Raw genomic sequence first — 25878 nt, forward strand, 5'->3', positions numbered from 1 at the left:
GACCGGATCATGTTATTGTGCATGCTGCAATGCTTGTGCATTATCAGTTCTACCTGGACTTTTCCTGCTACAGCAACTCCAAAAATGTCAGCTGTAAAAAAAGGTCTATTATGGTTTTCATAGCCAATGCTTATTAGGTAGCAAAAGGTATACAAAATTATTTTTATTTCAAAATTTTGGCACCAATTTGGCTCCACCTTTGATAATACAGAGTAGAGACAGACAGAAAAAATAGGGGGAGGGTTTACATGCAACAAAGGTCCCCAACTGGATTTAAAGTGGGAATGTTGCAGTAACGTGGTATGCCTCTTAGTCCACAAGGCCATCAATGACCCCTGAAACAGGTTTTGTTATTGCTGACTCAGGCTTTGATAAAGACAGCAGAAGCCACCCAATATTCTCTGAAGGAAAAGCCCTGGATGCTGGATACCGAATCTTAACAATTACCTAGACCTTTACAAATGCAGTATATTTTTTGCTGTATAGATTATAATAAAATGTCAGAACATCATCTTTTTTTATTCATTTATTTGAGCTGTTTGCTATGTTTGTTAATTTCTATCCATGGCTATCCTGCTGCTTACACATTCAGGGTTCTCTGAGCAGCGTGTGTACACATGCTATGGATTAAATCTGCAGTGGGCCCAAAGCCCAAACATGTGAGAGGTTTTGGACAATGTCTGCCTGAGCCTGGCACAAAGGACATAGCTTCTGCCTCAATTATTTATTTCAAACAGTTTGAAATCCACTGCTGGTCGCTATTCAGCTCAATCTCAAATCTTTGCGTTCCAAAGCACACGAGGAAATATGGGCAAACCAAACACCTGTGGTCGATTCCTTTGGCCAATTTGTCTAAGTCGTCGAACTACAGGAAGCAAAGGGATGCAAACCAGACAATGGGAGAGCTTGTTTATTACAGTATTTATAATTGTTTGTTCTTTGACTAGGTCTTTATATAGCACTTGGAGGAAATGTTCTTTTTCTTGTGGGTGAGGTAATTGTTGTCTTTAAGAAATGAAAAGTTTAAACAGCAAAAGAAATGCACAATGTAATGTGCATAAGCACATAAAAAGCAAGCTGCCTCACTAGTAAAATTACATGAGATACAGCTTTTTATCCACAGGAAGGTAGCAAATATATTGTAATGATAGTAATCAAAACAAAAGGACTCATGATTTGTTTATGGATCAAAATAGCTAATTTCTTGGCTCATGAACCTCTGCAAGAAACTGCACAGATCAAGGAGACTGGAGAGGGTCTACACCTGTCCTTTCCCCAGATACCACATAGACATGGTAAACAAAAAATAGTCCACTGCACAAGCAACATTAAGAGACTCTGACAAACAATAGCAGTCGAGTGTGAAATCCTCTGGCTCTGGCACTTCTTTAAAGACAGTATTTTGGTGAGGTCAGATGGGATGGGAGGGAGGGGCATTATGGGATGCCTTATTATTGTCAGCTTATAATCAGTGCAGTTCTTGCAGTTACTGCAAGAATTCATTAGACAATAGTTTAGAGTAGAAAACTTCTATTATAAACTTGTGTCAACCACACCTAATAATTTTGAAGCTCATATTAATCATACACTACTAATACACTAAAAGCTTTTCACTTCTAGGCCAAAATGTTTCTGTCACCGTGGTGATTTCTAACTGGTGTAAACACAACTTGATGAACTGCTATGAGGGAGTATTTAAGTATGGGTTACAGGCATTATTTTCAAAATAAAGGTATGGCAAATATAAGCCTGTCAGGTCATTATTTTGGGAGCAACACACTTATTTGCTGAACATAGCAATTTTCTTTGAAGTGACTGTAAAATCTAGAGGGAATCTTAACCACATAGACAGCTTAAATCCAAACCAGGGTGTGCAAGTCCATAAAAGGTGACTCTGGTCACTCTGGTCTAGGCAATAGTCCCTAATTTGCAGCAAATGGAATGACTGCAGACAACACAAACAGTCCTATATTGGCATGGTCTGTAACAAACTATAATTTTGTAAGTCCAGTAAACAGGAAGTAGAGAAGAGATAGAGAGCATAGATTTCATTGGATCTAGCATCTTATACCTCTACTAGATTTAAACTGGTAGGCTTTACCTATGGATGCATGACTGGATGCTGGTCTCTAGTGCTGACTGGACCACTATGATCACATTTCTCCACTGCTCGTGTTTTACTGTCCACTTGTCAAACACAATGTAATAAGGCTATTGTAAGGTACAGCCATTGAGTGGTGAGAATCTGGCTAATACTGACCACACCATTCACCACCAATGAAGCACCGTCTCACCATTAACTCACCTTTTCACTTTTATGCTTTTCTCCTGTTTAGTGCTCTACTTTTTTTTGACAAAAGTATCTATTTTTTACTAGCTGGTTAGTGGCATGAAAACAGCTTAGCTTTATCAGCATGGAAACCTCCTTATAACAGGCCCTTAATAGCAAGTTCAAACAAATATATCTTTAATCATATCAAATCCTGTACGAATCATTTTATAGCTCACCACATTAGTAGCTTCTTTTGACACTTTTAATAATGGCATTCGTGGCTGGGGCTGGGTTGAGCTACATAATACTACTACCAATTTCTTTAAAGCTGCACAAATCAATATTTTTTATTAAGAATGGGTAAAATGTCTATATGTAATATAAGAGGGGTCGCTTGTAGTGATGAGCCCAGAGAGAATTATCACCATCTCCATCATGATTTGCTCAGTAGAGCAGAGGGGAGCTCTGGAGGGGAGGTTACATTATTTTGGTTTAACTGTTGGTTAGCTCTCTCTGCTCTCATCTGCGTTGTTTCCTGTTGCAGAAGACAGCTGTTTTCAGCAAAAAAGCTCTAAAACCCCACTGTATGCTGCACGTCCAGCACCAAACAGCAGACAGACAAAGTTAGCGAGTAGCTGGTGAATATAGTGGAGCACTAAGCAGCTGAAGAGCCAGATATTTTTAAAATGAGGGTTTATATTGGAATTACTTTGTTGCGTAGCCAGAAACTCAACTCCAAATGAATACTAATGCTGCTCAGTGTCTGTTTGTATGTGTAATTATGCAACTGTTTGCTAACACGTGTACCATAACAACTTCATGCAAAAATAATCAGTTTTGTGTTTACAGGTTGTTCCACTGCCCCCAAAAATCAATTACTACTGCTTGACCTAATATCTCAGAAACATTTTTTTGTTGGGATTGTTAATGTTTCTGCTTCTGCCCCAGGTGCCTTTCAATTATGGCTTTACCCAAAGTTTGATCCTAGGCCTCTTGCTGTTTTCCATCACTGTATCCCATCTTAGTGACATCATTTTGAAAATATAACATTTACTTTAATGGCTATAACTCAATAGTCTTTAGTCCCTTCTAGTGATTCTTCTAGCCAGGCTTGAAACTAAGAGTGACCAGGTTTCTGCAGTCTGCGGCTCTCTATGCTTTGAAGCAGTCTGCCAGAGGAACGTGGGGAAGATGAGTTTGTCGTCTCTTAAATCCCTTCTTTAAACCTTTTATAGAAAAGCAATTTTAGAGGTTCTATATTGTTTTATTTTATGCTCATACTGTGTCTCTACTAATCATGTCTTTTCTAGTGCTTTTGGCTCTGCTTTTGTTTGGCTTAGTTAACAATATTTATTTTTATATGTTTACATATTTTCCACCTGCATGTCAGACAACAAATGAAGTGTTAGCTACAGCATGTGTTTGTTATTAATAAAAAGCACAAGTTATAAACTGTAGTTGTCATTAGTAGTAGTAGTAGTAGTAGTAGTAGTAGTAGTATGTGACTTTCTGTAATGAGTTATATTGTTATATTGAGCATAAAAACCCCCACATCATAACCTAATCAGTGACCCTTATAAAGTAATTGTTGGTCAACTGCAAATTATCCCAAAACACACATGAATGTAGAGTGGAAAGTTCAGCTGCTCCCCCAGATAGCATGTTTTGACAACATTACACTGAACCTTGACACACCTTAACAGAGCCTCAACACACTATATTGTGTCTGACGTAAGTTCAGGGCAGCATCCATTCACTAGGGGTATAAGCAATACGAGTATTCGTCCCAAACCGTTCGGTACAGGACGTTCAGTATGCGACTTCATCGGTTCGGTACACCCTGTGACTCAAACTATTACTCTCACTGCAGATTCAGACCATGCCAAATCAATAACTAATGCTATAGGAGTATTTATTGCTGTACATATGCGATCATACTCGGCCGTAGAGAATACAGAATTTAACCATATGGTCAGAGTGTCCAAGCCCCACTACAATGTGTCTTCACGTGTGCATTTTAGTCAGTCCGTTGTGCAGCTGTACTGAAAATGTACCAAACCGTGACCCTAAAACCGAGGTACATACCAAACCGTGAATTTCGTGTACATCCCTAATTGTCACTTTATTGTTAAAGATAATGACGAGCTGGAGGCATTATCACTCTAAAAATCAATGCCAAACAAGCATTGTTCAAGGTGTGATAAGTATCCTTCGATTTTTATTGCAGAACATAATAAATGCAGGAATTTAATAGGCTTGTTGAATGTTGCCAGTGACTTGGTGATTGCTTTACCATCTCTTTCATAATTTACTTACCAACTCATACTTTGTTTTCACTTAAATGTGCTAACCTTTTTTTTTATTATCCACAGATATATCTAAAGTGAAACTGGGTCTTGTACATTTTACCATTGCACTGTTAGAATATTAAGGGTATCCTTTATCTCAGCAAAGACAGCATCAAGGCTCAGGTCACTGTGAACAATTAGTGTGTACTCCAAGAACAATGATGTCAATGGATAGATTTGCAAGCTTTTTATTAGAGCCACATGTGAGCATGGTGCACAAACCACACCCATCCACAATCTGATTACACAGGCTGAATGCATGTTTAACTCACTGCAGGGTGGACAGTTAATAAGAGAATATATGAGGTCAAGCTGTGTGGACTTCATTACATAAAACATGAAGAATGAACGTTATCCGGTTACATGAAGCTCCAGCATTAACAGACGACATGCAACATTCAGAGAAGGAAGAAATAGCGACAGCATTTGAGTCCCTGTGCAGTGTCAATTGAAGTTAAAACAGCATAGATCAACTCGATACAATCAGTGGAGCAATAAATAAAAGTGTCAAATGAGAGGTCTGCATAACAGATTGCAATGATAGCTGCTGTCCTAGAAGAAAGACCTATCACAAGATAGAAATACCTCACACACACACTATGGCACACAAGAGTCCAAGGCAAAGGCCTCTCCTGCTTTTTGCCTTTTAAAGCAAGGTATTTCTGAGTAAACCTGGGAACTGTCAAACTTGGCTAGTTTCACTGCTGAAAGCCAGAGACCCCAGTCTACTGGCTTCAGCATATGAGTCATACAGACCCTACCTTACATCTATTTGATATTACAGTCCAGATTGTTCTATAACAAGAAAAACATGAAAAAATGCCTAGCCCTGTGACATAAACATTGGTGCCCGTGTTTGGAAAAGGTGGAAAGAAAAACAAAGATGACAAAATGGGGAGGGCTCTGGTTATTATGGAGCACCACAGACCAACGCAGAAGTTGCTTTTTTCAACAAGACCACTGTCACAAAAAGATAGCAACAAGAAACAAAAATCACATATTTATTATTTTAGCTTTTTAAAAGCTAGTAAGTGCACCTTTGAGTTAAGATAATCTTTTTAACACATACTCTTCCCAAGGTCAACAATGAACGATCACGCTCAAAATATCATGTACTTTAAACAATTAAAACAGGTGTATATTAACAAATAAGGCTCTTGTTATACTAGGTCAGGATTATGACTGCTAGCAATTATTATTTTAATTACTGATTAATCTATTACATTTTTTCTAATCTTTTGATTGGCAATCACAACAGTGTTTTGAAAATACTGTCATCTGACCAACAGCCCAAAAAGGGCAGCAAAAGTCCCCTGACAAGCGCATACCTGAATATGCTTGGTATCTTACTTAATAAGACTAGTATGAGAAGTGTCATCAATTCATTTTCAGTTGATCTAATTGATTGAGGTCAAAGCTATTTTACTTAAATTTACTTACAATACACTTACATTATAGTCAATGCAAAGAAAGACAATGGGGCACTCAATAAAATCTGCATATTAATTGTAGGACACTAACTGACATTATGACTAAGGATCTTTCTCAGTTTCAAAAGCATGATGAAAGATAAAAGGTGAGTATGCCCTATAATCAAGTTAACTTCTTTGTTGCTGCAGGAACACACAAAATTCTCCCTTTAAAATCACAAATATTTGCTTCTAACAATTGGTTAAAATACACAAAATGTATACCTCTTTATTTACACATAATTACAGGTTCCCAAATGTTTGATTCAACAGTAAGTGAAATAGGCTATGGCTTGGTATAACTATAGGACACAAGTTTTCCAACAAGGACTGGCTTGCAATGACTGTCTCTGTCTTTTCAGAGTAAAGATCCAATATGCTTCCAATGTATAGTTGTAGTTTGTTTTACTGTCAATCCTGCTGAGGTGAATTTACCGTTTCTATGCTTACATTGGGCTTTCTGTTTCATCCAACATTGTCACAATGTTTCCTTAATTAGAGTCATGCTGCAAAACATCCCTATCCATATTACAAAAATGAGTGTAACTTGTTTTTCACTTACTCTATGTCTTAAAACAGGAAACTTAACATTGCATGTTCTGGCTGCTGCAGCAAATGTTTTCCGCAAAACAAACCACAAAAAGGTATGTATATGTCAAAGTGCAGCCGCTGAAGTTGTCCACAGTGTATTCATTTGGCGCCTGTTAGAGTGTTGTTTGTTATGATTTCTACAGTCTCATCAGATGTGCCACTTAGGTCAGAGCTTGCCTGGTCCAGGCCCTCAAAGAACAGCCAGCATTTACATGCTTTGCCTTTCCTCAGTCCTTCCTGTTCCACTCTCCCATCTTTTCCAGTTTGAATCCCTACTCCACACTCGGATCCCACCTTTGCCCTCGACAGAGCCTGCCCAACCATCCCCTCCCACAATCTCTCTACCCCCAGCTCCCTGCCCACAAAGCATGCATTACTTCATTTTTGACTTCCTGATCCTCAAAACAAGTGTGTAGGGTGAGGCTGCGCTGAACAGTATCCTGTCAATCATGACTAAGTGGCTAGTTGAATATGTAGCAGTATCTGGATATTCTGTTGGCACGTTTATATATATAAAGTTTGCTTAGATCAAAAAAGGAGCCCCAAAAGTATAGTTGGTATAGTTGAGCCATCGAGCAATACAACATCACTTTTATAGTAGGTCTTGTTCTTTCTAGAGATGAAAAAGCGTTCCTCCCACATGACTTCACGTCTTGTGCTAATGCGATTTTAATGAAAGATTGTGATGTGGCTCTTTGGCAGAATCAGTAATGTGATTACAGAGAGCAGCAGTGAGCCAAGGCACACCATGGCAGGCAACTCTTAAACCTGCCTGCCAATGAGAAAAAGACTTTCAAATAGCTGGGTTATCAAAGTGGAACTGAAAGTGAAGGAAAAAAATACAAATAATTTTGGTTTATAGTCAGTTAACTAGAGGAAGTCCAGCTGTGGATGTGACTATGATTGACCCCACTGAAACTCTGGCCAACTTCATGTTTCAGATGATTGCAGCAATAACAGAACATGCAGGAAACACTATAAAACTAAGAAAGGCTTGGTGATGTGCATCGACAAGACAAGATACAAATAACAAGCTCCTCAGAAATGTAGAGTTCATATTTTCTGCTACAAACAAGAAATAAGTGTGTTTGCTGTGGACAACAGTGAGTGGTGGTTGAGAGGGTAGAGACAGGACACAGTTCCTGTGGAGGAAATTCTCTGAAACAGAAGCACATCTGCATGTTGCTCTAGTGGGCACTTCCATGTCATGGCTCTCTGGCCCAAGGCCCCGCTAAAGTTTCCTCTCAGAACCAAGGACTTTCCGTAGTGGGACATCCTCCCATCCGTACGAGTGGAGGGAGTGACTGAAAGGCTAACAAGGGCCTGGGATCTGGAGATCAACAATTGTCTTTTGGACAGTCCAATCATTCTGAGGTCAAACATAAAGTAGAGTGTTTTATCACACAACTTGTAATCCACAGCTTTTACTATAAGTTGTAAACAAGACAAAATCTGTCAATGTTTACTAAAGAATGCTAGATGCAACCATTTTTATAACACTGCTGCGTGTTAGATCTCATGCTGGTGACCATCATACACAGGGAGGATTACACAGCTTAGCCTCCCCAAATCAAATCCACTCATCAAAAACAACTGTCTGAACTCACAAGTTCATCAAGCGAGGCTACCCTATCTATTTCAAAGCTGCAAACCACAAACGAGGCAGATTTAGAAGAAAAAGAACACAGGGTCACATTCTCATGAGACAAGATTATCAGAGTAATGTCCACGTAATAAGAGGTATGCTGGCGCTGAGCTCCACCCTGACAGTGTAAATGAATAACGCTATTACTTATTTATAGTTGAGCTACAGCTAAAACTACTGTGAACTTTATAATACCTGTGCTGTGCTTAGACAATGTCTGAGAATAGGATAAAAGACTGCAGAAATAACCTTTAAATTTGTGTGGTATGATCTCGGTTTAAGAATTTGTAGAAAAGTATTATTATTATTTTCATTATTGATTATTCTGCCAAATACTTTGCCAGTCAATTGTTTGGTCACATGTTCCCAGAGCCAAAGATGACTTCTTCAAAATGCTTGTTTTTGTTTGAACAACAAAAATCCAAAAATAATAAGTTCATGAGACTAAGAAAAGAAAGAAATGTTCACATTTGAGATTTGAATCGATTATTGGTGCCTATTTTCTATCAATCGACTAAATGTTTCAGCTCTACCTGTAACGTGAGTGTTATCATTCAAAGACATACTGTTGACAGCTACTCAGCCCAGTTTGGTTTAATTAGCCTCACCTTAAATTAAATATCAAGGCAGAAAACACCTTTTGTAAATAGTAGTGTATTGTTTTTACATTTGGATAACATCAAAAACAGCCAGGCCATGGGCATTATTATATTAATATTTTGCTGTGGCATGTTGAAGTTGCTCTACTACTGCTTTTAGCAAGGAGAGTAAGTAAACACCTCATGATTACAGTGATCAAAGAATATTAAAAACAGTGATTTCACATTGGTAGAAGGGACAGACCACATTTTCAAAAACGGTTGAGGCTGCGAGAAGTTCATTAATGTCAGCACATAAGAACACGACCATCAGTTCCTTCCTGAAACTTAAACTGACTTTGTAGACGTCCCTGTGGGAACATATGACCAGGGTTCCTTATTCCTTGTCATATTCTCATAAGCAAGAGGCTAACACGGACCTAATGAGGGTTAACAGACTTGATATTTGATATATACGTCACTATGTTGGACACACACACACAGTCCTATAAAGGCATGAAATACAAGACATGACATGTCCTCCTGAAACGGGATACTGACTATCAGTTTACCCCAGCATAGCAGAGCATTAATATCAACTCATCTTTGAGCAACAGCGAATACCAGAGTTCACGATAGTGCTATGTGGAAGCTTGCCTGGTAACTCCATGACGTGGCTGACTGGGGCTGAAGAAAGGGACGTGTAATCTCCCAACTATAAGTCACAGCAGGTAAATTAAGCATAAGTAGAAAACATGAACACAAGGTCAGGATGCTCAATTACGGTTTACTTGAAGGTTACAAATGGAAAGATTTTTTTATTCATGCTGAACACATGGTTCACTTGAAAACAACTGCCCTCCTGATATTTTGACACAAATGAATACAACTTAAGTTTATGCAATATGTGATAAAGTTGCGGTTTTGGGAGAATATTCACCAGATCAGAGGAGAATAGCATGACTCACTCAAGCTAACAGGTACAACAGACCACAAGTATGCAAATAACAGCTTTGCACAACAGTAATGTACAGTACAGGACAGCGTGAAGCAGGAGGAGGTACAGCACCATTGGTAGCCTCTCATGGTAGCTACTGTAAGAGCAAGACTGAATCTATAAGAGGTGACTGAGGAGAAGGATAAAAAGACACCTTTTCTGCCTGGTGTCAAGTTTCCTTGACACACAAGAGGCACCGAGGCTGCTTCATTTGAATACCTCAGCATTACTTCATGACCTTCTGACCCTGTGTCAAGTGTATACTTTCCACCAAATCATGGAGCACCTGCTGTTTCAAGATGTTTATAAGGACTGACAGTGATTTTAATTCACTCCAGAAACCAGGAATGTCCTCAGAGCTCAACCTAACTAAAAAAGGAAGCTGCAGCATGTATAAATACGCTTCGGGCTGAGAATTATTGTTGAAATCACAATCACAGAGTCAATTTTTACAGATATTTTTCAGGTGTTCAGTACAATGAAATGTGTTCTGCTCTTGTGCATTACACCAGACTAAACTCTTAAAATGAGTAAAGCTAACTTAAAATAATAGTTTTTAACTACAATTTGCACAAAATCATTAATTTGGACTACATAATCTTGTAAAGTGGTATCACAATATGATCATATACTCATGACACGATAATAAATGACAATATTTAATTGTTTAGGAACCTACTTCCAAGGTGCATGGGGAAGGGAAAAAAAATCAAGAGGTCAAACTCCAGCAACATTTGCAGTATAAAGGACAACTTTATTGTCAGACCAGCACATTTCGGCTTGTGGCCTGTACCCTAATGAACGCCAAAGGCCAAAACTCGTTGATATGACAGTAAGGATGTTCTTTATACTACAAGTGTTGCTGGAGTTTTGACCTTTTCAATATTGTTTCCAAACCCTAAATGTGCCACTAAACACTTAAGTCAGCATGAAATAAGAGCGCTGTGCAAGCTTGACAGCACCTTGCTGCATCTGTGCCTTGACGAATTTGGGCTGTCCTAAAGGCAAAATGACAAGACATACCTGGGTACCTGTGACTAACTAGCAGCACTGAAACAAACGTGATGAGCTAAGTCTGTCTGAAGCTCTTAGAGCAGAAAAACATGTTGTGCGACAGCCCAAAGCACTAAGCAATTGTGGTACTGGAGCTTGCCTAAAGCCTATCTGTCAACACCACAGCACTGACACTACTGTGTTCAAATAACTCAGGGTTTGCCTGAGCTCAAAACATGAATGGTCTCACTGTTATCATAAAACAGAATTTAAAAAAAAGCAGAATTCAAACAGATTAGAAAGACAACGCCTTGATCTGGTTATCACGACAGCCTCTCATATCATCTGACAGTTGGTTCATCTATTCTGTAACTCCTAAGCAAGCTTGTTTCCCCCTCTCATAACATAATGGAAAGGACAATCATTGGCAAACTGAGGAAGAAGTTGTTATAAGAGTGAACACATCAAGACCCCAAGACCTCTTCCCAGGGCATTGGGGCAAGTACGTGCTTTTTGTGAGACTTTTCTCACAGTAAAACGTTACCGAGTTTAAACCCCCCCCCCCCCCCAACCCCATTCAAATCAACTTACGCTTTGTTGCATTGATGAGGTTCTTCCCATCTTTGTACAGTTCTTTGATAAATCTGTTAGTTTTGTCCAGCTCTGCTTCGTGTGCCTTTATTTTCTCCCTGAAGCAGGGGCTGTCCAGATAGCATTCACTAAATTCCAGCGGGTGTAGTCCCATTTCTGTGACAGATTGATAGCTTCGTTATCTGGAAGGGGAAACCGGTCAAAATGCCGCTTACTTTGTAGCTAAATAAAACTTGTCGTTACAATCAAACTACAGCTCTTTTCGCTGGCAGTTTCTAGCAGATAAAACATAGCTACGTCAAGTTGCAGCGGCTAACGGTGGTTAGCATAGTAACTTAACTTAACACAGGCGCATGAGTGTTGTTCCACAGTTGTCAAATAACGAAAAGAGTAGCTAACGAGTATAACGGTTAAAAGGTGATAACAATACGCTTTCGAGTGAAGTTTTCATCGGAAGTCGGTTCACAGGAGTTCTCAGAAAGTCATGGCTGCTGTATCCGATTTTTCCTTCCTCCATCAAACACTCTCCACCTAGGAAAGTGACAGATTGAGAAACTCTGCTGACATCTGTGTGCGTGTAGCAAACTTCTACCAAAGAGTCTCTAGCTTCTGCAAGATTCTTTAGTCATATCGACTTCCGCCTTCGCTTCGCTGCCCAGTGAGCAATGAGCACTGATTTGGTTATGTGCAGGTCAAAAGATGTCAGCAGTGGTGGAAGAAGTATTCGGATTTTTTACTTAGGTAAAAGTAACAATATCAGACTGAAAAAACACTCCATTGCAAGTTAAAGTCTTACATTCAAAATATTACTTAAGTAAATGTAAATAAGTAGGTGATTGGTAGAAAACATTACCATAAGTATATACACTATATATACTGGACTGTGAGACTATTATATTATTATATATTATATAAGTTGATCATTATTAATGATGCATGGATGTGTAAGTAGCATTTTACTGTTGTAGTTGGTAGAAGTAGTGCTACATTATAAATGTCATTTAATCAAAAACAATCTATATAAGCTCATCAAATGTTTTGTATGTAAAATCCTGATTTGCAAAGTAACTTCTACAGCTGTCAGATAAATGTAGTGGAGTGAAATGCACAACATTTCCTTCTGATATGTGCTCAAGTAGAAGTATAAAGTGGCAGAAAATAAAAATACTCAAGAGAAGAACCTCAAAATGGTATTTAAGTTCAGTAATTGAGTAAATGTACTTAGTTCATGTCCACCACTTCTAGAAAGCTAACTGAGGCTAACTGGATGGTGGGGATAACACTGGAAACACATGTTAATTACAGTGTATCGAAAGGTATAAATACAGTAAAGTATGCTTTAATTTCCTTTTAAAAATACCAGGAGAGCTTGCCATTCTAATATCCAGAGGCAGTGTGTTCCACAGTTTAGGGGCACTTTCAACTACCATTTTTCTAGTTGACATGGTTAATAATGTTTCCAAGTGGGTTCAGAAGTTCATATAAAATTAAAAACTAAATTGGGAGAATAAGAATCCTTCAGTGCCTGTGGTAGCTCTAAACAAGGTCAACAAACAAGGTCAAACCGTTTAAGAACAGCAGAAGCCAACTCAAAACCAATCACAGGTGACCAAAAAGTGCTGAATATAAATCTACCAACGTTATGTGCTTAAGCTCCTACACAATCTTCAACCCCCTCAGTCAGATCATCACAAACTGTGACTACAAGGTGGAACTACCATCCGTCACCTCCTGCACTTGCATGAAAAAGTTGTACACCCAGAATGACAATAAGGTGTCATTTTGGAGTGGACAAGTGTGAGCAAATAATTAGTAGCCTACTAAAGGGCTTAATGTACTAGAATACCACATACAAGAAGCAGGTACGAGCACATGAAATAATTTGTATTCACGCTCATTTTTAAGAATGCTTCTTTCATGTTTTACTGTAGGGGTTTCCATGGGTGTGATCTATCTTGTTCTTTTGTAATCTTTGATTGCGCTTCAAGATTTATTGGTTCCATCAGAGCCAAATCTGAGGCGGTAACATTTACTGTAGCGTAATTTGTAAATCAATTATTAAAATTATTATAAAGTAAACTATTATTCACCATGTTTTATACGGTTAATACGTACTACTCGTAACTTCAAATATAATAAACTTCGTTTCAATTGCGCTCGTGGAACCTTGTCTCGTTACATGTTTCTTTCCGAGTCGTTTAGCGCACGGACACGTTCCTTGTTTAACCGCAGTAGCAATGTGATTTACAGTTTTAATCAACATCTAGCCGTTTGAACGTGAATATAAACAGATACGGTAATTTTTTTGACATGCAGCTAAGCTATCGTAGCTACTGTCAGACCAGCTTTTATCATGTGAGCTAAGTTAACGTTAGCCTGCTGCCAGAAGAAGGATTGCTCTCAACGATGCTAACGACTTTATTGGACATAACCGTAATGTTAACGTTTGCGTGTTCGCAAAATTAGCAACGCCACCTTAAGTAAACAGCAGTGATCTTTTCCGTCTATGTCCAGTCCATACTACAGCCTGTGATCTAAAAAACATACAGTAAGTCAACACAAATTGTCAATAATGCCTGTAAGTACATAGCATTTTGTTTAGAGTATCTTTGTCACCGTTTTTTTTAATTAAGGGAAGACTCTACAGGATAAAACATCGTTTTTTCACGCACTGGTCAATTTTGACATTTTGGGCTAATTTGCTTCCATAACATGTCCTCTTTCAGACTAATGGAAAGAAAACGCCCAAATTACACATTTAGGTGTTTATTTTTCTACGCGTTGTCTATTTGCGTCTGTAGATTTCTCCTAAATTCACCAAAAGTTAGCATTAGATAATGCCTCATTTGCATATTTAAACATAACATCACAAAAAAGAATTGTCTTAATGTAAGTAATCAATTGGGGAAGTTTCGTGGTGATATCTTTTAGTTAACATTTTTACCCTATTCACCTGTAGTGTCTCCCCTTAACAGTAGCTTACTTATGTATAATATATATGTTTATGTTGAAGTTATTATAATTATTTTTAATTTACAAAGTTTTGGCATATATAGAAACCCATTTCCAGGAAAAGAAAACTAGATTAAGTTAAGATTATGTTTTGGTAAGACTATAATATCTCCTGAGTCAAAATCTTGACTTCATAATCATGATTTCATATCTCATATTTTGACTATTTAATGAATCAAAGTTTGGACCTAGTATCTCAACATTTTGATAAAAGAAATACAAAAATGGACTTATCTTAAATTAAATGTTGTCTTTTCCTGGCAGAAATGGGCTTTGAGCCATACAGTACAATACAGACTCATATGTGGAACCTTATTGTCCTATTAAAAGTGGCATTAATCTGTATATTGTATTATCAGACAGTATCATTTCCTAATAGACTCTCCACTCTCCCTTTTTTGCAAGGGATGCCTAATGCCAGTGCAAGGCCAAAGCATGGCAGGAGGAACCGAAGGCGACGCAGAGAGGACCCTGCCAGGAACGAGCTGGTCTCTAGTTCACTAGAAAGTGCCCAGCAGTGCCTGTTTAACCAAGATTATGGAACTGCGTTTGTGCACTACCTTCTTGTCCTCAACCTTGCACCTGTGTTTAAGGACTTTGCAAGGGTAATGACTGTTTACACTACTCTGAAAACCCGTTTGCGTACAGTCACTAACCAAACATTGTGGCACACATACATAACCAGCCATAATAATACACGCAGCAGTCTGTTTTTACTGCTGCAGAATCGAAAGATGTTCAGTTTTGGAACTCAATTTTGTGACCTCTCCCTTTTTAGGAGTCCTTCAGGTTCACTCTCTTCAAATGGTCAGAGGAGTTGGACTCTGTGGGCCGCATTCAGGACCTCTTTGACTGTTATGAACAAGCGCTGGAACTGTTTCCTGCTGATGAGGTTATCCTGAACAGCATGGGTGAACACCTGTTCAGGTATTATCCTCATCTCCATAATTGTTATCATTGCAAAGATATATGTTCTTAGAATGTGTCACCACTACTGTAATTACTGGACATAATGTCATTTTACATTATTTAGATGAGTTATCTGCTTGTACTGTTTTTGACTACTCCTTTTCTTATTCAGAATGGGCTTTAGAGACGAAGCCGCAGGTCATTTCCATAAAGCCTTGAAGGTGAGACCAGACTATCCAGAAGCCAGGGAGAACTTCTACCGTGTGGCCAACTGGCTGGTGGAGCGCTGGCATTTCTTAATGCTCAACGACCATGGGAGGAATCGGAAGTACCAGCAAGCCATTCAGAAGGCCGTTCAGAGTGGCTGCAACACTGTACTTGACATAGGTACTGGCACTGGGATCCTTGGGTGAGAAATTCTCCATGATAATTTGTAAACTTTTTATTCTTCAAGTTATGGAGTGCACTGTATTTGTTAAGTTAGAACTCGATCCTTATCAACCCAAACCCCATCCAAACTTAGTGGTACCATGCTTAAGTTTGTTCTTTTGGCTGCAGCTAGAATAGCACCTGTGTTTTATTGTTCTGATTTCCTGGTTCTCTCTGTTAAGTATGTGTGCTAAGAAGGCAGGGGCCACTGAGGTGTATGCCTGTGAACTGTCGAAGACGATGTATGAACTGGCCTGTGAGGTGGTGACCGCTAATGGAATGGATGGTAGAATCAAGATCCTCCATATGAAATCTCTGGAGATGGAAGTGCCAAAGGACATCCCACACAGGTGCAATCCTACAAGCACAATACCTTTTATCTTTTCTTTGTGCTGTTATGAAATTCCTGTTTAAGAGTTAAGTAGTGTTTCTCATGTTTTTTCATTCAGTTTCTTGTTTTTCTTAGGGTGTCCTTGGTGGTGACAGAGACGGTGGATGCAGGATTGTTTGGAGAGGGCATCATAGAGAGTCTCATTCATGCCTGGCACCACCTGCTGCTACCCCCACAGGTAACTTCATTTATTAAACACAGGAAACAGAACTTTGTTCTCCAGTTGCCACAGTGCAATATTAATGTTTCTATGAGTTCTTGGCACCCAAAATCTATTGCCGTTCACCACTGACATACAGGATTGAAAATCCTAAAAAAAAAAAAAAGTTATTGTAAAATTTTCAGAAATGTGTTAAATAACATTTAATCTTTGAAAAACACATGGAGTTGTAAATAATGATGCCAGAGTTGTGTAATAATTCAGGATGTGGGCTTGGGGGACACAAAGACCAGGCAATTAAATGTTGGTCTCACAGAGAACAAAACTAACGATGGCTTTAGGGCAACTCGGCAAGTAAAAAAATTCTATGTTTATCCCCAAGAAGTTAGAAGCTAACTGGGGCAAGTTCCATGATACTTGAGTTTTCACTCATTTCAACACATACGGTAACTGGCAAATAGTGTACCAGGTTAATGGGAAATGTATCCAGTTAACTTCCATGTTGTGTTAGTGCCATCAAGAGGGCTCAATGTGTAATCTCATTGAAAGCAGATGTTTCTTGTCCCAAAGAGAGGTGAGAATGAATTCCAGGAACAGTCTGCGACAGGACGGGTCATTCCCGCTGGAGCCACTGTGTTTGGTATGGCTGTTGAGTCCCTCGAGATCCGCAGGCATCACAGGTAGGCCCTGGAGTCTGTCTGAATTCCTGTGAGTGGGCTGTGTGTGTGTGTCAGATAAAATATGCTTTCCTGTAATGAACTTATCATAACAACAAAACAAATTGCTTTCCACCCAGTTGTTACATTCTTAGTTCTTAACAAATAGTTTTGAGGCAAACAGAAGAAGGTGCTTTTTGAAGCAGCAGCAACAGCAGCACAAGGTGCCTAGACCTATCATAAGATCAAGCTTTTTGTTTTTCATACAGGCTTTGTGTGTCAGAGGTGGGCAGTCTGTCCATGGCTGCAGCCGGGGAGCTCCGCAGCCCAGTGAGCTGCAGCTCTGAGCCGGATGACTCCATGGAGCCTTACACTACAGAGAGGCTTAGCAGACTGCCAGGGGGATATAAACCTCTCACGGAGCCCTTCACTGCCCTCAACATAGATTTCAACAACGTGCAGGTGAGCAGAAACAGGGAAGACAACAGATGCTGATAAACTCTGTGTGGGCTACATTTAGAAATGATGTACCCTCGAATGTATGTACCCTATGAATGTATCATCTGCTCAACATATAGCTTCCAATGATATGATAATTTAATTCATTCAGCGACTATCAATTTGACTTTACTTAACTTTTGCATGTTCTTTGTGTCAGCCATGTGAGAAATCCTAATATTCAATGTGTATTTGTTGCTTTGAGTCAAGCAGAATAATGTAACTGAGAAAAATTATTAATTTACCTGACCATATGTCTACTGGTCTCATGAAACTAACACATTAGCTGCCTCACAGGCTGAAATATTGCATATCAGTGGCCACCAATTATTTAGCTATAGGCCTGCAGGGATTGTTGCCTGATTCGTTAGCTCCCAGTACACACCTGGCCGATTGGAGAGACAGTGTTTATCTGCCAGACATTACCTGTAGGATCATTTGTTGATATTCATCGCTAAGAATATTTATCCACACACGTGCAGTAGGGACTTTCAGACAAACTTAGCCTGATGACAGAGCTGTGATAATGTGTCTAGAATCAATGAGGCAAACTCACTTTAGCAGAGTGATACTCGTACTTAAGAGCACTGCATTGTAATTCAGTTAGTTATGTAGTACTCTGGCCTTTGCTCCACGTTAGCTTCAAATTGATAAAAAAAAAAAGAAACATGAGCTCGGCTTTGTCTGGTTCCCAGGCTAGTATTACATACCATGCTGCTGTGAACTCTTTTTCGACAGAGATGTGCGTTCTTGGTGCTTGCCAGCAGCAAGGCAGGCCAGGTTTAATATTATATTGGTGTTATTGGGCTGGATGAAAATACAGTAGATACTCTCTCAGGTTTAGAATTAGACTTGTGATTTATGAAACCCACAGTATATTTATACACAATGTGAAATGCATATACATATAGACCAGTAACGTCCAAACTGTCTATCAAATTCTGAGAGGCCAGTAACATTCACAACTCCCTTTTCAACATTAAGCCTTCTGAAATCTGATTGCATTTTTATACCCATAATGCACTTTATTTGTACACCTATTTTTTACAGCCAAACTTAATTTGATTTTTGATTTTAGCTAATATCTCTGTAGCACATCCACTGTCCCTTAACTGTTTTGTATTGCTAACCTGTAGGAACTGGAGGGGCTGAGCTCAAGGGAGGTTCAGCAGATCCGCCTGCCTGTCACTCAGGTGGGGGAGCTGGATGCTCTGGCTGTGTGGTTCCAGCTCCACCTGGATGAGGAGAGCAGTCTGTCTACTGGACCCCAGGAGGACACCTGCTGGGAGCAAGCCATCTACCCTGTCAACAACACCAAGGGTAAGATTCAATAGACATACAGGGAGACACCATGGGGGAAGTTGGGCAACAATATTTTACACTGATTTGTACAAATTTTAAGTTTCAGTTTAATCAGCGTTGTCCATCAGTTACAGTGTGTCCCGGGAATCGTCCTTTAATTGTCGCTTGTTGTTTCAAATGCTCATGACTTTAGCATTTTAAGAATAGTTATAATAGAGTTTATTTTATTTTCTGCTCAGCTTGTGTTCTCTACTCCAATTTATTGCATTTCCATGTTACATCAGAGGAAGGCAGTGTGTGTTTTAGACTACATACAGTATTTAACATTTTTAACTGTGTTAGATAGTGCCAGGGATACTTGCAGGAAATATTTCAGCCTATAATCATAACTATTACTTTACTGCAGCCTTTGGACCAAAGTTTCTGATTATTTTTAGTTGCTCTCCATGTGAAAATAGTGAGAATAATTTACTATAATGACAGAATGATTTAGCTCCCTGACACAAATTATCATCACTGAAGTCCAAATAAATATAACTCACAATTTGTGATCTTTTGCAATAAAGCTATTATACTAAAGTAAAATTGATATTTGTTAAGCAACATACTTAAACTAACAAGAAATGGGAAAAGTTTAAATGAATTCACAATGAATTAATAAAGAACCAAATGTCCCTAAATGTCCCTGTATATTTTTTACTTGGCTGTTATGCCTTGCCACTGTGAACTTAATAGACACTGACATGAGATGACATGTTCCAGTTGGCATTGCAGTACATCATCTTTCAGACAGGGATCAACAGCATTTCACTGCACTGCTAATTGGTGAAGGCAGCGTCAAGGGAGCTGCCACCTTTCCCGGTGATCACCGACATCCGTTTCCCGGTCGCTGTGACGTGTGTGCCGTGATCGCCTGTGACACTCTTTAGTGTTCATGAAATTCTTATAGGCAATTAATATGCATTTTTCCCAAATGCCTCTGACGAGCCACGCACTGACATGAAGACATGAACAGATGTTATTCCTGTAGGAATTTCTAAACCCCCTCCCCCTTTGTGCACCCGGTCCCCTGAATCTCATTTCTCTGTTGGGCTCGCTCTCCCTTTCCCTTTCTACATTTTCTGCCTTTTCTTCACTCTCTTTCCCTTTCTCCTCTTTCTTCACCCTTTTAGAATGTCGATCGATCATGCTTGTTCCATGTCAAGTAAATTTTATTTATACAGCCCAAAACCACAAGTCACAAATTTGCCTCAAAGGGCTTAATAATCTGTACAGCATACGACACCCTGTAGCCTTAGACCCCTGTCAGCATAGCATTTATAAAATCATAAGCATGACATTATAAATAATAATGTTATTGTTCATTTATCTGTATTTATTTTTCCCTTTCTGTTTGTCTGTTTTTCTTTTTAACAACAGGTATAGATACTGAATATCGTTTCACAATTTTCGATACTAGTGCTGATATGATACTGATACCAGAACAGTCTTTTTGACACTTAACTCTGAGAAATGTAAAGATGTTTTACTACAATACCCTTTTTAAATGTTGTCGAAGCACAAGCAGTCAAAGAACATTGAACTTAACCTAAATAAAAACTGGCAACATTTAGATTTAAATTAGAAACTGATTGAAAAATAAGTTAACAAGATTACAAATCTGACAGACATCCAGTGCCATTTTCAGTACTTGAAAGTTTTCAGTTCTCTTTGCTACATTCCATTTTAGTTTCAGTTGGTATCAAAACTTTTATTGAGGTTTGCACAGTTCTAGTATAATCAGGGCAAGTCAGTGGTTTCTTCTTTTGTTTCTTTACTTTTCAGGTTTTCTCCTGAAACCTCAAGACGAGCTGATAGTTGAAGTCTCCTGCCGAGATTCCTTCCTGAGGCTCTGCAGTGTCGCTGTGGTGAGAGATGGCCATGAAATCCGTCTAGACAAGCGACTGGATTCACAGTACTCTGGAAACCCTGTTTCAAATCAAAACCCAGAGGCAGAACTGTGCAGTGCACTAGCATGCCTTCAGACTGATCAGAATAAAACTAAAGACTTCTGCATGCTGGAATGTTCAGAAATGGCGCTCCTGAACAATCAGGATTACCATCAGAGTTTTTGCAGTGCGCTGGCCAAACTCATCTCCCAGCTGAAGTTTAAAAGCCAAAACCAAGAGCGAGGATCAGGTGTTCAATCTGACTCCACACGCTGTAGTGACCTGCTCTATGTCCTCGATGTGTCAGAGGGCTTCTCTCTGCTCTCCCTCATCGCTGCCAGCCATGGTCGTGTAAAAGCGTACAGCTCTGTGGAAAAGAAAAAGCAACAGGAAGTCCTAAAGAGACTGGCTCGCTCCAACAGTATCCCAGAACAGCATCTGGAGTTCTGGCTCAACCACACGGAGGATGAGCAGGGGATGCTACAAAGGCCATCCAGAGAGAAGCTGTGGAGTGTCATCATTCTGGACTGTATAGAGACTTGTGGTCTCATTAGACAGAAGTTGATGGAGAAAGCTTCACTGGCCAGGTAAGGGGAAGCAGCCAGAGTGGGGCATGCAGAAATGTTTGATCACTGGTTTATTTTGCTTTGTGTTTTGATGATCATTTTAGTGCTGTACTTTCAGTTATTTTAGAGTAAAATATATTCCTATGATCTATACTAGGTGTTTGCTGGAGGACGGAGGACGTATTTTCCCAGAAAAGATTGTGGTGCACGGTATGCTGGTGGAGTCAGACACGTTGCTGCTGGAAAGTGCTGTCCAGGGTCAGGAGCCAACACTGGGATTCAATATTGCTCCCTTCATCAATCAGTTCACTGTAAGTATACCTACATAAGCTACCATGTATCAAGGTTAACTTATTTATGGTATTTACTTTGCATGTAAGGATCTTTACTCTAGTAACTAATGGTCACTGCAGGGCTTGCTGTAGGCTGTGCCATGGCCACTGACCTTTTTGTATTTTTCAGTTTTGGACAAAAAGATGTTGGCCACCTTAACGGAGGCAAACATCAAAGGATGTCAAATTCTTGGATGTATTTTCACGGAGGAAAAGGTTACCAGCAACAAAGCAAAAAGGGAAAGGGATGATGGTGCACTGGTCATGAAATGGCAGTTAAACAGCAATGTCATACCTATTTGTTAAGCATGACTTAAAAACTTTTAAAATTCTTGCTGGGCAGGGACAAATCTACTGAAAAAATGGCATAAAATGTGATGCACTACAACAGGAATTTCTAAGCTGTGTAAGGCACGCAGGCTGATCACCTGCAGTGCAGACAGTGACTGGTTCAGACAAGCATCTGACCAAATTTAAACAGCGTCCCTGCTGAAGTGAAGTTTGTTGACCCTGCATCCACAGTGATGAACATCGCAAGATTACTGGTTTCATCCAATGAAACTGCACTGGTTTAAATTCTGACCTCTGCTAGTAACTAAGTAGAGCCTAACTAACCAATCAGTACTAAGTTTAAGTTGCTAGGTGACAGAGTCAGGTGACTTTGGCATGGCATGACTTGATAGTAGTTTATCACAGATATATTGATTTTGTTGTATATGACAATATAAGCATGACAAATTTCAGTACAGAAATGTTGAATATAATTTAGAAAGAGTCGCCATTACATAGTTTGTCCACCAGGAAGCACTGAAGTTTATTTTTACTGTACTGTAAAATATCCTGCTCTGTACATATTCTGGTTGCAATTATTTAATAACCAAATGTATATGATCCTTATGAAAAATGTTTATGTTAAAAAACTATGTTGGCCTCATAAATCCAATATCAGTGGGATTCAAGTGTATATATGTATATACACTACATATCAATTTATATTCTTGCAGACCTCACTTTCCTGAACTGGGTGTAATATTAATATGTCAAGTTCAAGGATATCTTTTTTCAACACAGAATAATTTCAAAACTGAATCTCTAAGGATGTCATGTCTAAAATAGAATAACATGAACAGGAAGCTGATGCTATAAATACAACAACAGTTGACTTATGAAGTTAACCATAAAATATGTTCTTACTAAATAGTGGTTTTAAATGACATAATATATTGAATAATAATAGGAAATCAAATTGAAGCACACTAAAACCATATTGTCAAGCTGAAACTTCTTCAGTCTTCATAACACAAGTTGCAAAATCTTCCTTTTATACATCTCTGGTCACTCATATCTTGTATTCTGTCTCATGTTACCGAGGCAACAGTCAATCTTGTGTTCCTTATGCAATATTGACAATTTTCACAGTATGCTGTTTGTAAGCTTGCATCATTCACATTCAGAGTTCACCCATTAGGTGCAAATGTGTTGCCTGTGGGTTTTGTTAAATATGATTGATATACTGTATAGTGCAATACTATAAAGGTACAAAAAAAATTCTCAGAACAAATTTTACATGCCTAAGTTAATCAGCCAGACTGCATCCAGCATGTATGGGTTGTCTTTTGTTGAACACGGTATTTCACTTGGAAGGTCCAGGACTGTGTTTTCTGTTGTGCACTCCTCTTTGATGTGTGCTTCCCAGCTGCATTAAAGAAGCTGTGAAATCCTTTTGAATTCTTTTTCTTTATTTGGTCTGGAAATTATCTTTTTTTTTTTTTTTTCAGCATCATGTTTGCGCTCTAATTCCGCAGGCCCCACACGGGACACGGTCGTTTGTTTTAACAGATGTTGTCTTTGAAGCCCTCAGTGGAGGGCACTTTCTAGCACAACTGTCACACAAGACACAACGCACAGCTTGGCCCAAGACATTCTTACCTGAATCCATCAGCACACATTACATCAATCACATCAAACAGCGGGGCTCTGAGGTCTACACAATTGTGACAGGGAGGAGGAAAGATTCTTTTGTTCTGCAGTAAAGGAAACAGGGACACTTTCTGTGCTGCCACTTTGGTTTCTCCCTCAGCTGTTAAGTCTGCTGCCCTGCAGCCACGACCTGTTTGTCAAGTTTTGAAGAGTTTGAAGTGGAAGATTAGTTTCCAAGCAGTAATCAGTGATTGAGTGATTATCCACTGACACTACGAATTAAAACCTACTGTGGATAAATAATGGTTTGTGAGAGAGTGCCAACAACGACTGTGAGTCTGCTTCTGCGTGATTTTTAATCTACTGCAGCACTGTTTTTCAGGCTTTTATTTTATTTTTAGGTCTGAGCCCTTTTTTCTGAAGCTTTTGTAACAATGTAGCCACAATAATAAAGTCTTTTTTAACTTGTATACTTAAACGAAGCAGTGCGCCTTGATTTTGTTGGGGGAGATCCATTCCTGCCTTGTGGGCAGTGGTTGCCAACCTGGGCATCAGGAGCACCTGTTTTGTGTTGCATTGCTGTCAGATCCAATTGGCTCTTCCTCCCTGGTTTTTTATGGGTTTTCATAATATGTAGTTCCTTATTGATGTCACCAAACGGTCTTTTATCTGCAACAAACAACTTGCTAACACTGTGTTTATCTTTTATGTCCTTTAGGTACCAGTCCATGTGTTTCTAGACTTCTCCACACTGGAGTGCAGGCATCTCAGTGACTTTGTGGAGCTCTTTGTTCTTGACCTTATGGATGCCAACGCCAACTACACGAACAGAGAAGTAAAGGTAAGGCACTTATTAGCCTAATGAGTGCTACCAACATGATTGGAATTAATATAATTAAACTGTCTTTAAAAAGTCACGTCTTTAGGTGCTGTGGTAGAAAAATACTGTACTGATGAAACTTGAATTCATGCATTGACCAATGCCAATACAAAAAAAATCAAAAATCTCTGAGCTACTTTCTAGTACACATATTGCACCAACAACCTAGAAATGAATCATACTTACTAAGACACACTGTACACATCTCCCTCAGACAAACTTCTGACTTTACCTCCTAACTTTGTATTTTTGGTCCTGTATAACTTCAGCACAAACCTGCTGTTTGAATTTTCAGAGATAAAACTTTGTGTCATGAAACTGTTTTGAAATAGTTTAGTTTTCATCTCCACAAGGTTCTTTTAACATTCATCCAGCGATCTAACATGATATGCGATGTGAATTGATCCCATCCAAGCTATTTCCCCAAAACTCATAAACATTAAATGCAAAAACTGAAAATAACTTATTGGTCAGGGTAGAACCAAAAAGACCCATGATCTCAATTTTTTTTTTGCATGTGTCATATATTATTTTTGAACTAACAGAAGCAAAACATGACAAGTGATTTATGGGTAATTGGCACTGAGTACAGTCTATTAGTAGCTGACTGTTTTTATGTACCATTAAGTATCTTAAACCATAATCCCTGTTTCCCAGGTCCAGGCTACGTCTGCAGGCAGAATAACTGCAGTTCCATTCTGGTACCAGATCTACCTGGACCAGGAGATCAGTGTCAGCACCCTCAGCCAGAACTCTCACTGGAAGCAGGCAGCTGCCGTGCTGCAGCAGCCCCTAGAGGTACAAGCTGGAGACTGGGTCCACCTCGCTGTAAAGCTTCACAAGAGCACCATTTCCATATCAGCCCATATAGAGAATGCCCTCAGGCCAATGGAGCAATAATCTCTCATACTGTATCTTTCAACTACTTTCATTTCTATATATTTTATGCCTCAATCAAATTGAGGCAATTGACACATAAGGAAATGCATTAAATACTATGCATTCCCTTTCTGGAAGATTTATCTTCTCCAGTGTTTTTCATAAATGTAATACCAGTCTTCAGATTTCCAAGTTTTCTCAGACACACAGTGGATCTCTATTTTGAGATTTAGTAGAAGCCTGCATGACCTACACCCTTCTAAGTACCATTGGAAAGCTGGGTAATCACAATCAAAGAATTTGTAACCTTCAAGTTATGTTTTTGTTTCTAAATTGTGCTATAAGATCATAGGACGTTTATAATTTGTACTTATAAATATAATATTTGTAAGTAAATAATATAAATATTATAGTTGTCCCTTGATTACAGGCGCAGTTGTTTTTGTAAAGATGTTTGTCTGTATCGATAAAACATTTCAACAATAAATGTGACATTTTCTTAATAAATGCAAGAACAAAATAATCAGCGAAC

The 25878-nt window shown here is 39.0% G+C and overlaps 2 protein-coding genes across 12 annotated transcripts in view; one reads left to right on the forward strand and one right to left on the reverse strand.

The window, feature by feature from the left end:
- arhgap10 (Rho GTPase activating protein 10) overlaps positions 1-12102 on the reverse strand; it is a 50161-nt gene extending 38059 nt beyond the window's left edge. For 4 of the 10 annotated variants that reach the window (XR_006377449.1, XR_006377450.1, XR_006377448.1 and 1 more), the window contains exon 1: positions 11485-12099. Coding sequence is in view for 7 of the 10 variants with exons in the window: in XM_044190094.1 (XP_044046029.1) it covers positions 11485-11638 (154 nt within the window). In the remaining 3 variants the exon portion in view is untranslated. Of the gene's footprint in view, positions 1-11484 lie in introns of all 10 variants that reach the window. The other 6 variants (XM_044190098.1, XM_044190095.1, XM_044190097.1 and 3 more) reach the window with 4 other exon arrangements.
- Positions 12103-13662: 1560 nt separating this feature from the next.
- Positions 13663-25877, forward strand: prmt9 (protein arginine methyltransferase 9). 2 transcript variants are annotated; one of them, XM_044189803.1, is made up of 13 exons: positions 13663-14032; positions 14902-15101; positions 15275-15423; positions 15578-15814; positions 16017-16184; positions 16301-16403; positions 16938-17065; positions 17311-17503; positions 18676-18859; positions 20666-21356; positions 21493-21646; positions 24306-24428; positions 25125-25877. In XM_044189803.1, the coding sequence occupies exons 2-13, from the start codon at positions 14904-14906 to the stop codon at positions 25365-25367; spliced, it is 2571 nt and encodes an 856-aa protein (XP_044045738.1). In that variant the 5' UTR covers positions 13663-14032; positions 14902-14903; the 3' UTR covers positions 25368-25877. The 2 variants fall into 2 exon arrangements, with proteins under 2 accessions (XP_044045738.1, XP_044045739.1); XM_044189804.1 differs by having other exon boundaries at positions 16956-17065.
- Position 25878: the final 1 nt, after the last annotated feature.

The sequence above is a fragment of the Siniperca chuatsi genome, linkage group LG3, assembly GCF_020085105.1.
Source record: "Siniperca chuatsi isolate FFG_IHB_CAS linkage group LG3, ASM2008510v1, whole genome shotgun sequence".
Lineage (NCBI taxonomy): Eukaryota > Metazoa > Chordata > Actinopteri > Centrarchiformes > Sinipercidae > Siniperca > Siniperca chuatsi.